Source organism: Malurus melanocephalus, unplaced genomic scaffold, assembly GCF_030028575.1.
Source record: "Malurus melanocephalus ecotype Western Australia unplaced genomic scaffold, MMel_1.1 scaffold_7, whole genome shotgun sequence".
Taxonomy (NCBI): Eukaryota; Metazoa; Chordata; class Aves; order Passeriformes; family Maluridae; genus Malurus; species Malurus melanocephalus.
Window position 1 is genome coordinate 2200799 of NW_026623239.1, and position 18146 is coordinate 2218944.

At 41.7% G+C, this 18146-nt stretch overlaps 1 protein-coding gene across 1 annotated transcript in view; it reads left to right on the forward strand.

The window, feature by feature from the left end:
* The first annotated feature begins 909 nt into the window (after nt 1-909).
* The window catches only part of MAMDC2 (MAM domain containing 2), a 54879-nt gene continuing 37642 nt past the window's right edge, over nt 910-18146 (forward strand). Inside the window, exons 1-2 of the mRNA XM_057372456.1 lie at nt 910-1009; nt 1145-1258. Of these exons, the coding sequence (XP_057228439.1) occupies nt 979-1009; nt 1145-1258 (145 nt within the window). The 5' untranslated portion in view covers nt 910-978. The remainder of the gene's footprint in view (nt 1010-1144; nt 1259-18146) is intronic.

Below are 18146 nucleotides of genomic sequence, written 5' to 3' on the forward strand. Positions count from 1 at the left end.
GCTGGAGATGCTATCCTGTGAGGAGAGGATCCAGGACCATATCTGGTTCAGCTGGAAAGASAGATGATTTTGACAACACCCAACAGCAGTCCTGATATGGAGARGAGAGGGACAGAGGAAATACAATGTCATGACTCTCCAGAGTGGTGCAGGGTTGGAAAGTGAGAGGCAGTACTACAGTGGAAATTCAAAGCATTCACAAAAAGAAACATTTTCCCTGCAAGAACAGCCCAGCACTGGAGCTGAGGCCCAGGCACGCTGTGCCATCACCAGCCTTGGTGATTACCAAACCCCAGCTGAGCAACCCCAGCTMAGCTCAAAGCTGGCTCTGCTTTTGGCAGGGTTTGGACTGGACATCTCTTGTGGTCCATTCGTAACTGAGTTATTCTGTAACCCTGTGAACTGCAGCTCTTGCATCATCTCAGCAGCTGCTGGACCATTCTTGGCTGTTAAGCGCAAGGGTATCCTGCCATGGTCCTCTGGCAGGGCGGGTTTAGAGGCTGGGAAGAACAGGAGAGTAAGCTGTGGTAGCGCAGGAACTCTGGAAGGGTGGAAGCCCCTTTGTCCTCAGCAGATGGGTTTGAGTGGACATCTCACTATTGTGTACTAACATCTGACAGGGAGTACATGAGACAGAGCCAAGCTCTTGGAGTGGCACCTAGCGACAGTACCCGGTGGTAGGAGCAAAGCATTGTGCACAAGCTGAAACACGGGGATATCCACATTTTCGCTGAGCGGGGGCTGATAACTCTTGGGCAGGTTGCCCGGAGCAGAGGCGGCAGCCCCCRCTCTGGAGGGCCCTCCAGCCCCAGCCACCGTCCGGGCCGGACCCCGCTGGGCGCCGGGAGTGGGACGGGCCGCCCACCCGCCGTGTCCGGGGCCCTCCCCGTCCCTCCCCTGCCGCCCCGGCCGCGCTGCCCTCCCTGCGCCCCGCGGGGGTGCGAGCGGCCGCGCTCAGCCCCAGCTCCGGCGCGGAAGATGCTGCGGCTGTGGCTGCTCGCCGCGCACGGTAAGCGCCGCCGGGGCCGCCTCCCTCCCTCCCTCCCTCCCTCCCTCACACCCGCAGCTCCGGGGCGGCGGCGGCCCCCAGCCCGCGGCCCTCGGGCCGAGCGCGCCGTGACCGCGGCTCGCTTTGTCCTTGCAGCTCTGCGGCTCGCCGGGGCGGCCTTGCTCTTCCCCGGGTCGTGCACCTTCGAGGACAGCGCCTGCGGCTACCAGTGGGACTACGCGCATCTGCCCTGGACGCTGCACGGCGAAGGTGAGAGCGCTGTCCCGCTCCGGGCGCTGCTCCCCCCGCGCTCGCCTTTCCCGGGGCGCACGGCCCGCTCCGGGCGCTGCCGGACCCGCGGCATCTCGGGGCGCCGCTCGCTTTTCCCGGGGRAAAAACAGCCGCCGTGGAGTCCCTCCCGTGGGGATGTCAGTCCCCGGACAGCTGGTGATGGGCAGGCCCTGCGGGGAGGCGTCTGCACACCCCCGGCACAGGTACCCCCGCGCTTTTCTGCAGGATGCCTCAGGGATGTCTTTTTGTTCTCTTTCACTTTCTGTTGGGAAAAGGTGTCTTTTATCCTCTTTCTARAAAAAACCTCATGTCTGTCACATTCCTAATAAGCTGCCCTGGGTGCAGCTCTAAAAAYGGATGGATTTCCAGGGCAAGAGACAATCTTTGACAAGTCTTTCATTAAGTTGTATTAGTCTTTACAAGACTTAATGCTATTGAGAAGAGAACAAAATCCAGTCACCACACAGAGTTTCCATGCAACTATAACTGCTTCTTGGTAAGTTTTCAATGTAGGCTCCAATTTTTGMCAGAATCTACATGAACATACCAAAAGACTGATCAAAAATATATACAGCACAGTTGTAGCTGGGAAATAAAAYAATTGAGTCCTGATTATGTTTCCACAAAATTGTCATTCATGAAGTGAAAGTTGTGCTCATACAGAAAAAGGGACTATGTGCTGTTTAAGTTTTTAGGCCCTGAAACAGGTGTCAAGAATAATGAAGAGGCAAGTACAGATACAAAGAAGTAGACACCCCCTCACTGCCCCTTAATCAGTGCACACTCAGAAGTCACTGGTCCAGTTTTGTATTCAAAACTTGTCATTCAGTTGAGRGTTGACAAAAAAGGTGGTGTTTGTTTTTTCCTAATTGTACCATGTTCCATGTGCACCATGTTGTGCACACCCACACTACAGGGCTTTAAGAAGTAAGGACATTTGACCAGGGGTTTGGATCAGCAGAAGCCTGCTTTTTTATGATTCACAGATCACGATTTTTGTTGCTGTGGTTCAGTTTTGCTGTATGAGCATAAACATACCAGCGGCTGCACAGCTTCTGTTATTGCACGTTATTTTCAGGGATGCATAACTGAACTGTTTTACTCTGGGAGGATGTGTGGTATACCAGCTCTCATAATAGGCACAGTTCTGTCAGCATTTCCATTATAAACAGTTTTTCTGCAGTCTGTAATTTGATCATAGCAAGAGACTCTGTGCAAAGATTTGGCACACAAAGTATTATATTAGTCTCTTCAGGAACACATTCACAGAATCACAACTAAATCTAGCAGAAAAAAATCATTCAAATCTTTCATAGTGTGTGTCCAAAATGAGTCTTCCTTAGACACTCTTTCATTCTTTTATCTAAAAAACCACGCTCTTTTTGGCAGCACTATGTCTTGGTATTTGCTAGTGACCTTATGTATATGTGGTAATTTACTGGGACAACAGAGGAAGTTAAGAATGAGGGAGGCACCTTAGTTTTGAATTGTTCTGCTTCTCCTTGCGCTGCTTCCAAGTTGCTTTATTGTTTTAAAACATTATTTGTAGTATAGAATTGGATTCAGCAGATTTGGAGTATAGAATTGGATTCTCTTATTGGGATTATCTGACTTGCAGTGCAAGTTCTTTCATTTTATAAATCTCTCAGTAGTGTGGTCTTGTGCCAAACTGTCAAGGCGATGTAAATACAACTAAAACTGTGCCCAGAAATTTCCATTCCATACTTGAAACTATTTTGCCCAGTTGCCAAGGAAGCCAGTATTTTCTGATGGGCCAGGCACACAGAAAGGAAGTATCAGAACAAGTTTTGATTTTGTTTACAGCTGCTCAGTCCTACTTAAATGAATATGTTTCTAAGCTTCAGCTGCTTTTAAAAATGATTTTGTCTTCTCTTTAGTGTTCTGGTAGTTCCAGTGTACAAGATATTTTGTTTGTTTGTTTAATTTTAGAGTTTTCATAATTGAAAATATTTTTAGCCAAGGTTTTGATACCTCCAGCGGGTATTTTAGGGCCCATTTTAGTCAGTGCACATCAAAAGAAAATACTCAATGTGACAATGGATAGCTGTTCCACTCTTAAGTGCCTTGYTAAAGACTGGTAAATCAGGCTTAGTGAAGTGGCTGTTTGTAGGAACAGCTACACAAGAAACAATTCAGGCATCTGTCCAGCAGACTTGTGCTCCCATAAAGCCTCTGCCTCAGTGAAACCCTCAGTAAGCCTCAAGCTCTCTCACATGACTGAGTTCAGGAATAGGACCTTCAAGTATACCAAGTATGTATATATATTTTTAACTGTCAGCTTTTTCATTCACTGGCTAGTTTGGTGTTTGCATTTTAGAACGATAATGATTTTAGCAGAAAATGCCATGCAAGAAACAAAGTAAAATACAGAAAAAGCTGAGGATGTAAATGTGTGGTGAGCCTAGTTATGACTGAGAAGCACACCCAACTGAGGTCATGGCCCAGGCTGGGTAAGTACAGCATCAGACTTGAGCCAGCATGTTCCTTAATGAGCCAGTTCTGTTATCAGTGCAAGCTGGGAAATTCCATGCAACATGTGCTTCATGTGTTTGTGGGATACTGACTGCACAAGAAACACGGTAATGTTGTTGCTCGGGAAAAGATCATCATAATGTGATCCTGGTTCTGAAATGACCAACAGATGAATTTGTATGGTACCAGTGATAAGATCTGAAAGCTTGAAGTGAGTTTTCGTATACATAAACAAAGCGGGCAATGATCTGTTTTAATTTCAGAGATGTAAGTATACCCCCAAAATGTTCTTGTGTTCATGATGCCTCTGAACAGATAATTTATTTTTAAAGTCAGAATATAAGACAAAGAACAAACTCCTGGACTCAACCAATGAATGGGAAGCTTAGAAATCACATGTATATTCATCACTACTATGATAACCAGAGATAGTTGAGAAGTTTGAATACCATATCTATTCCACTAACACCTGGAGGTATACAGAGCATGAGTTCGTGTCCAGTTATTTTGGRGCATAAAACTTTCCAGATATATGTGGCTGATTGCACAGGAATTTACTTGTCAGCTGCCTATGTKTGTCAAGGGATATACCTACTTAACTCTCATACATACTGTTAAACTRTGTAGGGTAAGATTCATCAAATAATCTTAAGATTTTCTTTAACCAAATTGCACAATTATTTCAGAGGCTAGATATGCTTTGTATGTGCAAAATGGTCTTTGAAACAAAGGAAGATACTGTTTGTAGTAGGCAGTAGAGTAGAATAATAAATAAAACTATGCAGACCTACACAGTAGGAAACACAGCCTTAGGACAGCTACAGCCATTCTGAAGTGTTAGATTTGGGCATTTTTTGCATTTCTCTTTGCCCTGTCCAGCACAGAGCTGGCCACAACCTGGTTATGAGAACATTTTGCTAACAGCATTATTACAGATAAATTTCATTAGACACAATAACTATGGCATGTCTTTTCTGTGACTCTGGGCTATATTTACATTTTTGCCTAGAGTATCGGTACAGCACTTTGTGTTAACTGCTATGGGTATGTTTTGCTTTCCATTACCCTTCACTCTAACGGAGACCGGTTTAATAGTGCTAAAAATAATCTACATTTCGTCTGTCAGCTTAAATCTGCCCTAATGGAGTTTGTATGCTGCATTTGCTTGCCTGGATTTAAGCATGAGATAAGAAACTTGTCTACCAGAACAACCCATAGGGAAGAGAGATTGTTTATGTTAGCAGTGTGCTCTAAAAAGCAAGKGATCATTGTGAAATGTGCCTGTGCACCGCCTAATGAGGTTTGTGCCTCGGAAACACTGAAGAGATAATTGGCAGTTGATACAGGTGCTGTATCCACCTGGCTCTCATGGGGTAATTGACAGCTTCAGATGCATATTTTTGTGTGTTGCTCTCCTAAAATTCTGCAAGTGTGTATTACTTCCTATCTCATATCACCAAGGATGTATTTTAATACGACACATTTCAGAGGTTTTAAAATGTTTTCTGTTTCTGCAGTATTTTGAAGGAAAGCGATAGGCTTCATTCAGAAGAATGGTGTAATAGATTACATTGCATATAAATACGGCCTTATTTTCTTATCCTTAAAGTCTATATCTATTTTTGCCACATTACTCCAAGACATTGTTCCTTGATACRCTCCCAACAGGCATCCACCAGATAACAATTTATGGAAGGCAGGTGTGCAAGTGACATCACTAACAACAGTTTCAGGAAGCTGACATTTGTCTTTTGRGACGTACTTATCGCATAGTTACCCTTCAAAATATATGGAAAATAATCTCAAGAGACAGGACAGCTATTGCAGGCCATCAGATAAGTCAGGCGTGAGACCAGCAGCACAAGGAATCTCAAATCTAAACATTGCCTGCATACCATTTAAATAGCTTGTATTTACAGCTGTGCCATATGACTTAAAACTGACTTCTTTTGATCTAAGCTCTSTGATCTTGAATGTCACATCATGTGTCTGTAATATGCAGAGTAATAAAGCAGGTGATAATTGGTGATCCTGGATGTTGTGGAACAGCAAGCACAGTTCATACCTAGTGTATGCTCTGTCATGCTCCATTACAAACTTACTTGYGAATAAATTAGCATATTTGAAGTCTTAGTTTTCTTTCCATCTAGCTGCACTGCTTTCCTGTACATTGGGAAGTACATAATCTGAAACGTAAAACAAGTTGTAACATTGCTGGCTTTGTATAGCTCTTGAAATGAGACGAGTGGTCTACATGTTTATGATAACCGTGTACTTGGGAGTTGAGGAGACTTGCACCAGCTTGTACCTGGCTGTAGCACAGCCAGGCTGGCATACCACAGTGCTTRTTTGCTGGCAAGTTCTCAGCTGACAAATTCACCCTGCCATGGGAGCTTATTGGTTTGGGTCTTCCAAAACTAGAGCTGGAGCATCTCTGCACTGAGTGCTTTCTGATGGAGGGTAGAAGCCCTTAGGTTGCCACACAAAACAGAATCTGTTTTGTCCTGACCTCATAATTCAAATGTTGGTGTACCTGGACAAAGTAATTGAATTTGTACTGACAACTGTCCTTCCTAGTCACTCCTGAAGAGGGGGGAAAGAAAGGCTGACTCACACAGTTCTTTAACGCTTAGAATCTCATGTTCTTCTCATTTTCCTTCACCTCTAGTGCCATTCCTCCTGTACACTCGATTTTGGCTACTCAGCTAACACTCTTGCATTAGCAAGTTGTTTCTTCTTGCTGTTCTGACTATTCTGTCCAGTCTGTCACTGGCACCATGTGTRGGTAGCATTCCACGTTGCTCCAGGCTATCCCTTGTCTTGCTAATCCTGGTATGAAATCTGGTATTTTGCTTGCCCGGGTATGACTCTTATCCCAGGCTTCTGGGTAACAGCATTTTTATTGAACTAYACCCACTTTAGAGTTATTAGCATGYTTTTTCCCCATCTTCGGAGGCAGGTCTTGTGGAAAAAAAAATATGGCCAAGAGCACTTTGTGTCCGTCATGGGCTTCAGCAGCAGTTGCTTGTGCATGATGACACTTGTGATAAGCCTGGCCTCTCAATTTGCAGCAGGGGAACAAATGAAGCCTAAATTATTATCAGTGAGTCACTGCATGAGAGATGAGTTTCAAAGCATTCCTCTTCTCCACAGAATAGTAACGTTCTCGTAAGTGTATTTTCACATACAGCTGTTACTGATTCAGTCCTTATGGAGTCAACAAATACTGTAGTGCATTTTACACTGAGCCATGGAATTTGGCCACAAGAGAGGGAGGACGATTCTTAGAAAATCCACATTTACTTAATATACCTTCCACTGACAGTAGGCTGGACTTTGTTTTGCATGAAAAAACTTGGAAATAAATAATATAGCACTTGAATTTAAAATTTGAGGACAAAAARCTGTAGGAGGGCGAAAAAATATTTAGGAGTGGTGATGAAGGTTAAATCACCTCAGTCAAAAAAATAAGTTGCATTTAACCCCGATCCTTGCAGATGTTGTTGAAGTTTGCAGAAATTCAAGTACAGACATGTAAATCACTTGCTGAAAACTGATAGACTTATTTTGAGCTTTCTGAAAAAGAATGGAAGATGCAAATGAACTGAAGYTTCTTTCAGGAATTTCAGGATGCAGACAGGGTGTGAGTTTTTTTCTCAGTAAAAGTGCTGTCAGGCAGTACTTTGTGTTTGTTGCACCTACTACACTACATGGATAATCATCCTGAAAAGTGAAGAAGAGAGCAAATCATTTGCTATTTCATTTCTTGGAGGGAARGGAAGGTATTTTCAGTATAAATTTTGGTCAGATCCAACATGAACCAAGATCTGTCTTTTCTGTGAGGAAAAGTGAGCTTACCCTTGTGCTGAAAGGATGATCACAGACACTCCAGAAGCATTTCTGCTAGTAGACTTGTTCACCTTGCATACAGTACAGACTATTCAAAATTTTAATAGAAACAGCCWGAAAATGCCCTAATATTTTTATTATATAAGATGCTATCAACCAGAAATGTTTAAAACATTACTGAAAAAATAAGTCCAAACCAGTTACAACTAATTGGTTTTGTTCATTTTTTTGAGTTCTCCCTTTACATTACCTATTCATCCCCAGCCACTATGTGCAGGAGTAGTACACGCAAAGCTATAATTACCTGACTGATTAAAYTTATCAAATAAGGTCAAATCTTCTGTGCTTGCATCTCAAGAAAATATACTAAAAAAAAAAAAAGAGATATTTTCCTTTAATGTTTGGGTGTTTGGGTTTTTACTGTCTTAATAATACTTTTTAGCAGTAATGCTTCAGAAGGCCGGATAAAAGACCATAGTCATCCACATCATTTTATATAATGCTTTGATTGCTTAGAATCCTATATATAGCTTATATAAGAAATTTACGTAAAGAATTTTATTGCTCCCATTGAAGAGAGTAAGCTTCTTTTACTCCATCCCTCCTTGTGTTTCTAGGCAGCCAGAAATTCAAGTGTGATTATTGTAGTCCTTCTTCTCCTGATAATGATGCCAAAGATTCCTACCATTTTATGTAACAATATAGTGCTTTCTGATTAACAGTGTGTCTTCTACGCTGTATGGCTGAGCCTCCAAGACATTTTCTTCTGCCAAAAGTGGCTCAAGATCAGTATTTAAGACTACTCTACGAGTGTGATTAATTTTGTTGGTGTACTTTGAATGCTGTTTTAAATAGATATATTCTCTGATWAAGTATGAACTACTTGTTACTAGCACTTTATCAGTTCTGAAAACCATGTGAGTCCAGTACGAAAATAACTATGGATCATGGTTATTAGATCTCCATTTGAAACATTAACCGAAGTCTTTTAGGAAACAGTCTTCGCAATTTTCAATTAGCAAACCATTAAAATGTTTAAAGAGGCACTGTTGTAGCTTGACAAGTTTCTTCAAATTTGCTGGCCCACAAACTGTAGCTGATATAAAAAAATGTGTAAAGAGCTACAGAAGTGGAAGGGCAGGTTACAGCTGTTGTATACAAAACCATTGTGAGATACAAAGTTAGGGAAGGAAGTAAATCTCCATCTTTCAGATTCTCTTATTTTTTGGATGTTACATCACTAACGATTGATCAACCCTGTAAGAGTGTTGCCTTGTTTATCCCTCATAATTCAGAAAGGTTGGAGCAGGCTTCTGCGTGACTGTGGTGTCTAGGGAAATGCTAATGCATTTGTGGAAAAATGTTATGCCTGGAGGGCAAGGAAGCCAGGCAATCATACCTGATCTGTGAATAAGTAAATTTCCCTGTTTTCTAATAATATTACAGGTCGTGTTCTAATGCACTAAACAAAATTTAGATTTACTCTGTAAATGCTCCTCTTCAAAAAAAATTCAAGTATTMCACTAAGACTTTCCACTTGCAGTAGAAATCCTCAGCTGATGTGTAGATGGGGAACCTTAATTGTCCAGTGTACTTCCTAATTTACTTKTACATCTGACAATGAGATGTGAGATGTGCAAGCCTCTTTTACATTTACCAAACAATGTTAATTCCAGCCTGGAACATAGTTTCTTGCTTTTCACCATGACCACRTGGAATACCATGAACACAACTTGAGAAGGCCCTTGAGGAAGGCTGGTGTCAGCAGGTAGGATGAGTGCTCTCTCTGGGTTACAGAACTGTGGAATGCAGYAAACACAACTTTTACGTCTGCCTCTTCATTCCAGGACTAGATGATGAGGTTGGTGCCTGGCAATGAGAATCTAACCAGCCTCATACACTTACTTACCTGTAATACCKGTAATAATTACCTCATACACTTATTTACCTGTAAGGCAAAGTCCCTTGTGGCTTAAAATCTTTATGGGGGCTGCAAGGCTTGTGAGCACTGCAGGATCTTTTGGGAGAGCATTMCATGCATTTTATGTTGTGGCAAACTGAAGTACCACAGTTAGAAACAGCTTGGCAGAAAAGGCGCTGGGGGCCTTGGTGGGTGCTAAGTTGGACGCAAGCCAGCCATGTGCCCTTGTGCAAAGGCAGCTAATGGTGTCCTGGGCTGCTTTAGCAGTGTGGCCAGCAGCTCAAAAGTGACTCTAGCCCTCTGTTCAGTGCTGTCGAAGCCCTGTCTGGAGTTTGTCCGGTTCTGGCCTTGCCCAGTTTGGGCATTCCCAGTACAAGAGAGACATGGCCATGCTGGAGAAAGCCCATGAAGGATTGTGAAGATGATGAAGAGAGTGGAACTTCTCTCCTGTGAGAAAAGTCATCAAGAGCTGGGACTGTTCAGCTTGGAGAAAAGAAGGCTTGAGGGAGAAGTTTGTATTATAGATAAATAGAAGTATCTGAAGTGCAAAGGGGACAGAGCCTAGATCTACCCAGTGACAGGACAAGAGGCATTGGGCACACACTGAAACACAGAAGAATCCTTCTGAATATCAGAAAGCACTTTTTCACTGTGAGGGTGGTGGAGAGGCTGTGGAATATCTGTCCCTGCAGATACTAGAAAGTTTTCTGGACATGGTCCTCTGCAAATGGCTGTGGGTGGCCCTGCCTGAGCTGGAGGGTCAGAACAGATGACTTCCTGAGGTGTCTTCCAGTCTTAGCTATTCTGTGATTTTGTGATATCTTCACATTTTTTGACWGAAAGTTAAAAGAGCCCTACTGCAGCGGTCTTTCTGAGATATCTCAACCCAGAGTAACAGAACATAAGAATTTCTGGTTCCTTCTAAAGTATGAATTAAACGCAATTGTCACGTTATGGATACATGCCTGATCCATCTATGTGTAAGTTTATATGAAATCTCTGCACCCTCATGCAAGACAAGAAATGACAGCTTATCATAGATCTCCTGTAAGATGAATGATCTCTTAGCTGTTAGCAGGATATGGAGAACTTGCATCTTACTGGTATCTTTGGGGCTTCATTGTCATGTAGCTATGTTTCTAATGCTCATGGCTGCAGATTTCCATGGGAAGCAGATATGTTAAAGCATAGAGTGCTCTGATGCATTTTTTGGCAGGATCTGTTCTTCATAATTTCCTACTTTTTTAGTTATCTCCATTTGAAAGCCTGTTTTTGGTGTGTTCAGTTTAGACACAGTTGTTATCCTAAGGAAGCTCTAGCAAAATAGTTGKGCTCCATCTAATCACTCTTGGCAGATCGTTCTGCACATGAACCTCCTTGATTGAGACCACAGTTTTGCAGCTGTTTGGCCAAAGTGAGTTGAGTTCATTTTAGGCCGTATGAGAGAGGAGTTGACAGTAATTGGCATCACTGYTTACTGGAGCCAGTAAGGAGGCACATGAATGAGTGGATTTTGACTCTGAATCGCTCTCAGCTCATCAGACTAGGTTCAGGCAAGTGATGAAACAGATGTGGATGTCTGTGCTGTCTCCATTGCATCTGTTTGTGAAATAGAGTCCTTAATTCTCCCAAGCCGTGTATCCTCAAGCTGACCTGCAGTTCATTATCAGTATTCATTGCTGTTGTCTGCTCCTAGCAAATCCCTTCGTCCCTCCTTCCCCGGAGTGCCAGATCCCTGGTGTACAGCCGAGTGTATTCCCTGCCTAGACATGTAAATACTTGTGGCAAACAATCACAATCATTTACAAGCTATAGGAAGAAGCTGGGACCAGCAGATCAGATATCTGGTGGCACATTTCTTCATGCCTTCATGCTTCACAATCTTCCTGCGATATTTGTTATCCCAGGAGATCAAACTTGTGTGCCCAAGTGTCAGGTGATAGTCAGTTTTATCCTGTCGGATTACAATAGAACAACAGTGAGAATCTGTAGCAGAATTGGAGTAAGGCCATTGTTTTTATCTTTTGCCTCTACTCTACAATAAATAATTTTCTAATATAGAGCCCAACAGTTTGGTATCCATAGCAGTTCAGTCCAGAAAATTTATTCAATACAGACTGCAAGAAAATTAGGTGCTTTTAGTCTTGCTCTGCCTTTAAGCTATAGCTTAGTTTACTCCCATAACTGTGAACAAATTTGTATATGGTTTTCCATAGTATAAACTGCTTTTTGAATATGTGAATTTTTATGTTCTTACAGGAAGTAAACTCTGCCTTGAGTGCTAGACTACACAGACATACACAAATGCAAACTGCAAATCTATCTCGSTACCTGGATTTTAAAAGTGTAACGAATATAGCAACAATAATTTTTTTAAGAAAACTGGATTTACTTGATCTTTTCTTCCCTTAGAGGAAGACCTTAGAGATATGATCATATTCTGGGCATAAATAATGATAAAATCCATCATCATAAAGTAAAATGTCTGTGTTCTGTTTTGTGTCAATGTACTGCTTAATGTCTGCATCTGCAGCTTAATATTGATCTTCAGAGTACTTACTGTCAGTTATTAACATCCTCACCAACAGCCTCAAAAACTTACATGTAGCTTACATGAATGCTTCTTTTTAAAATGTTGTTTATAACATTTCAAGTAGGGTGACCTTTAGCATTTTAAATATGCACCCAAACAGCTAGGCAGCGCTAATGTAAGGCTATGCTTTGTAGAAGCTTAGCTCAAGTTCACTAACAAGCAGGAGGACTTCAAATGAATGAATCTTTTCTAGTTCCTATACAATCATTGCTTCACATTTCAATTCTTACAAGACTTTTTACAGATAGGTGCCTTTCCTGGCCAAGGGTATTCTTGTTGCTTGAGTGGAAACATGAGAGGCTTTATACCAATACCAGATTGTTCTCTTAATATAGCCACTTCTAGAGGTATTTTAAACTAAGTGTCAAACTGGAGAGTTATTAGGGCAGTAACTGTAGTTTGTTTGAAAAAGAAGAGAGAACTTTGCACAGTGAAGTTGTCTTATATGGAAATAAGATGAGTGGTATGTGCAGTTTGGACTGCCACATGTAGGTAAGAACCAGAGAGCTGCAATCAGTGTTTGTTTTTATATAAATTTGGAGTAGGCTTCACAGCTGATGGGAGTGGAAGCTAAAAATAAGGTTACATGATCAATCATCTCTTACTAACATAGGAATGAGAATCTTTTCCTGTGCTGGGTCAGCTCCATATTTTTCTGTTAGTTAAGAGGTTCTCTTTACATGGTTGCTTAGATTTTGTGCTGGGTTTTTTTTTAATTTTTATTTTTAGAGAGACCGTTTGTGTCTTCTGTTAGTTATGCATCTAGGAAGAAATTCCATTGCTATGCCTGTACTTGACCTGCAGGTTAGGCTGTTGTGAGAGGGAGAGAGAAAGTTGAAGCCCAGAGCAGTAAGAAGTCTCAACAGAAGTTCACAGTCTGAAAATATTTAAACAATTTTGTGAAAAGATGAAGAAAACTACTTTATCTTTGAAACTTGCTGGAAMAAAGGAATTGGCATCTGCTGGACATCTGCACTAGCTGAATCATCCTCATGATGATTCTAATTTTCTTTTCTGATTCAGTGATTGTWCCAATTTTGTATAGTGTATGTGTGACCAGTTTTGTACTGCAGTGTACCCCTGGCAGGGCAGAGTGGCAGACAGAGCGTGCTGCTCCAGCCTGACAGAAGAAGGCAGCCTGTAGGGTCMTTTGGGGCAAGATGTTTGCAGGCTGTACCAGCCCAGGAGGTCTGTGTGTTTTACTCACACATTGCTGAGGGGGCTGCATGATGTGCACAGGAAATCTGCTGCAGGGTTTTCATTAGTGCTCCTGTGGTCACTGTTGTCCCCTGAACTACCTGAAAGTGACAAGGAACAGCCCTGCACGGATGAGAGTTTARTGTGGTGGATTGTCCAAAGCCATGAAGGCATTAGATAGTTAGACCACAGTAAATGTGTTGAAAAGGGTGCTGAAAGAGTCCAGGTCAAAGAGGAATTGATACCCAGAATGGAATTTTTAAATTTGACCAGGAGTCACAACTCTGCTTTTCAATCCCTTCAGCTCTTCCAACTTTCCATAGCAGTAAATTGCCAAACAATAAATTGATTCCTTTTTCCAGAAAGCTGAGAGAATTATAAAAATTATGAAATACTGATCCCTCTATCAGGCCTCTATCAATCACTTATGCTGCCCATCATCTCTAGCTGATAATAGTCTTACATCAGCACCGTGTCTGCAAGCACCCACAACCAAAGAGCCATGAGCTGTGAGGGAGAAAGGACCAGTACTGTCACAATTTCAGGGAGCATCAGAAATGAGCATGAGATGGGTTGTTCAGCTCCAAACTTTTAGTCTTCATTGAATTATTCCCTGGTCAGAGTAAAATCAAACTGACTACATAGGTAATATTCCAAATAATTGATTTTGCTGTTTTCTTCTGGTATGACTTATTTTAAATTTTCAACTAACATTGATTAATTTAATTGTTTTTAAAACATTAACTAATGAACTACTCTATACATATTGCTTTATTCTCCCAACTCACAGACTTAATGCACGATTGCATTAATAATAATAATAATAATAATAATAATAATAATAATAATAATAATAATAATAATAATAATAATAGTAATGTAGAGATAAGCACAACAAGTACAGTGCAAGCACAGAAATGGGGCCAAGAAGTGGGCATGGACTGGAGGGGGGAATTGAGACCACCAAAAACTCCTGAAACCTTCTGAACCATTTCCATAAAGGTCTATAAGAATGGACTGTGCATGGGAACTGATTTGCGTAGAAGGTGAGAATCTCATCTCCAGGGCAGGGAAAACTTACCTGGAAAAAGGTAACTCCACAAAGCCTGGGTGCATGGGCACTTCCAGGACCTTGGATGCTCCACTGGATCAATGTTAGAGCCAGGACTGATGACACCTTTTTTTTTTTTTCTTTCTTCCTTTCTCTCTCTCCCTCTCTAGTTAACCCTTTCACCCTACCCCTTTATCCAAAACTCACTGCTGCGTGCTTATGTAGGAGGTCAGAGACAAATACGCCAGTTTCCTTCCCAAGGGCATAATTTACTGACAAAACTCAGTGAGCTTTTGCAGATCCTCTGACTTGTCATTCCTTTTGACCAGAAGTATTTACAAATCTTATTTGCTCCTTACCCCTGAAGGATGGGATGCCACACTTATGGAGGGAGTTACAGAGTAACTACGGGTTTATTCTCTCAGGAGAGATTGTGCTATCTGGTTAGATCTGTTTTCTGTAAAGCTCTGTGGGTTTAATTTTCTCCTGACAGGGCTTCATGTGGCATGGAGATGGGGAGAAGGAAAGTAGGTTTAAAATTTGCTGTATGTCTCCACTGCTGAAGTTGGTCTATATTCTCCTGAAGCAACTTGTTTCACTGAGAACAGCTGGGAAGCAGAGACGTTTTTCCTCCACAGAGGATTGCAAGGACAACCATGGACATTTCTTGAGGCCAGTTTCCTGAGTGCTAATACTCCTGTAATTTTCCTCAAGAGTTGGAAGTATAACAAAGAACCARTTCCTTTATCTGAAAAGGAAAATAGATATAGAAGGCTTTGACTTCTTTTTTTAAAGTACATTTTTAAAAAGCCAGCATGGGGAAAAAAACCCCAAATGAAAAAAAAAAAAAAACCCAAACCACCTACTATGGAAAATAAGATAAAATAGAGCAGGTTTAAAGACAAGGAGATAATCAATATCACATGTGTATCTGTCCTTTGTTGCTTTCTTTCTAACAAATGTTGCATCCCTTGCTTACTAAAGCATTGTGTGTTTTTTTACTTAAAAATTTCCAGAAAATTTATTTACATATTTGCATGGTGTATCTTATTGATCCCCCCATTATAATTCTTTCTTTAAATGAAATATATATATATCTCAAAGTTCTTTGCAGCATTCTTGTGTCGTTACATTTTACTAAGTTCAGAATGTGAAGATTTTTTGCCTTAGAYGATTGTTGTATGCCTGGTCAGCTTATATCAGCTTCTTGCCAGCATTGGAGACCAGGCTTTCAGAGAGGGGTATGTGAGCCCTTGTGCTCTATTTCCTTACCCAGAAGTTATAGGAATACTGGCTCAGTACTTCGGGTTATTTCARTATCACGCCCTGAAAGTTGTCTTTTTTGTTTTTTCCAAGTTCCCAATTGTTATAAATATTCGCTTGTTTTGTAAGATAAAACTTGGCAAGCTTCTTGGCTCTCAGCTTCTGAAGTGTGGAGGAGCAACAGCTCTGAGAATTTCACCCTCTGTGGGCTCTGTAAGTGGGTCTTTCTCCTGCTTCCCATCAGAGGGAGACGCTGGGGACCAWGTCAGAAAGTTGCACTGATACCACGTTCCATGGCAAATGACTCTTGTGTGTGTCTGTTGTGAAGCAGCTGCTGATGCTATTTGAGTCTGTAGCTTGGAGCAGAGGCTGGAAAAGACATKCCTACAACATCACTTTTGAGAGCCAAGCAGCTTAAGTATGAAATTTGAACCCAAAATAACAGTTGTRCAGCTCGTCTAATTGCTGATTAACTTTTAATAAGGAATTAATTGTCTCTGTATTCCCAGAGATGTCCATTGATATTTCTCAGATGAGCACAACTGCAGATTTCTTCAATAAACAACGAGCTTTCTCCACAAGTGGCATAAGTTTCTAACTCTGCAGGGTAGCAGGCGAAACTGGTGGGATGAGCTGCAGGGACAGAGTTGAAAATCCGTTTCTTGAGTTGTTTCACTAGAAACAAAGCAGTGAGTCACTGCTGGTGACCAGCCAGGCATGCCAGCACTCCTGTCGGTGCTGTGAGCGGCGTATGGGAGCACTCACATGCGCCCAGTGCGAGATCCTGGCTCCCATTTCCCCTCAAGGGACGCATGTTTGCAGAAAATACTTTTGCAGCAGAGAATTCACTCTTCCTGGGGAAGCTGTAAACACAGAGAAAATGTGTTGGRATCGGCACTGTATGTGTTTGTTGATGCTGTGTGAACTTTGCTAACACCTTCAAGCATTTCAGCATTTGCCTTGCCTCAACTTCTGAGCTACACTTTATGACAAATATGACACTGAAAGGCATTCTCAGAAAAAATGGACTAAGGACTGTTTTTAGAAAGACCACACAAAGCTTGGCAGATAGAGCCAAGTTATTTCTGCACAGTTTATTTTCTGCTTAGTTTGTTTTCATTCAGAATAAATGTGAGGCATACAGAGCTTAGTTGGGCTCATGTGTTGATGCAATTGATATCACAACCAGCACAAGCAGTTCTCCACACTGAAAAATGGCAGCAGGAGCTGGGAGTGAGCAGGGAACAGTGTCACAGTGCTTATTCTACACTTTATTCATACCTGAGCATCTGTCTGTGACCTCTCTTGGGTATGAACAGCCAGCTGGGAGGGGGTGAGTTTAGACCTTTTGGGGTTCTTTGATTACATTTTTAGCAATACATCAKGGGCCACATTTGCATGGGAACCACTCCTTTGGGGTAGCGTTCACTGCTCAGTGAGATTTGGCACTCTGAGTGTAAGTTCAATGACATGGCGTTTTATGGATTTACCTAAACTTTGCTGATGTCAGTGTGATCACCCTAGGATCATAGAATCACAGAATATGCCAAATTTCAGGGAATCTGTCAGGATTGTGGAGTCCAACTGCACTGCACAGCCCGAGAGTCATACCAYGTACCTGAGAGCATTATCCAAACTCTTCTGCAACACAGGCTTGGTGCTGTGACCACTTCCCTGGGAGCTTGTTCCAATGCTCAAACACCCTCAGGGTGAAGAAGCTTTTGCTGATAGCCAACCTGTGACTTAGCTTCATGAAGTTTCCTGGAGCCTTGTCACAAGAGTTCAGAGATCGATGTCTGTCCCTCTGCTTCCCCTCATGAGGATGTTGAAGACCACAGTAAGGCCTCCCCTCAGTCTTCTCCTCTCTATGCTATTTAGGATATAAAATAAGTAGAATAAGRCCTAGTAGCCTTAGTAATCTCTTAGGGGGAATAATAATAATAATAATAGTAAAAAAACCAACAATAATAATATCTAATTACCTAATATCTATGAGAGGTGATAAACGATATTAATTTGGAAAGTTTGCACAAGCTATTACTTTGACCATTAAAGAGGGGTCAGTGAGGACATCCTGAAGAAAACAATGTCATTAACTGGCAGGGTTAGACTGATAGATTTTTTCAATAACTCATTTATATCTCAGGTTTTACTTTAGTCTTGATAAATGTGTGTTACAGCTCAAGTGGTGTATKCTGAATTCCTTCGTGAGCAATTGCCTGAGGGTAATACTGGATATTTACTGARATTGCATAGCAGAAAGTGCTGAAATTCACCATCATTCTCATGAGCTTTTCACTTCAAAAGCAATCTAGAAAAATAAAGGAAATGTTTGTGGCTTGTGTTGTATTGTCTTGTAAGACAAATAAAACCTTATCATCTGTGATGACAAGTGTCCAGGGCAGCTGGGGAGCATTTGAAGGGGATGCCTGGAGGAATTCATTTGTTGACTGTTGCCTAGTGAGGGGAAGCGGAAAGRCCACCATGACGTGACTGACAT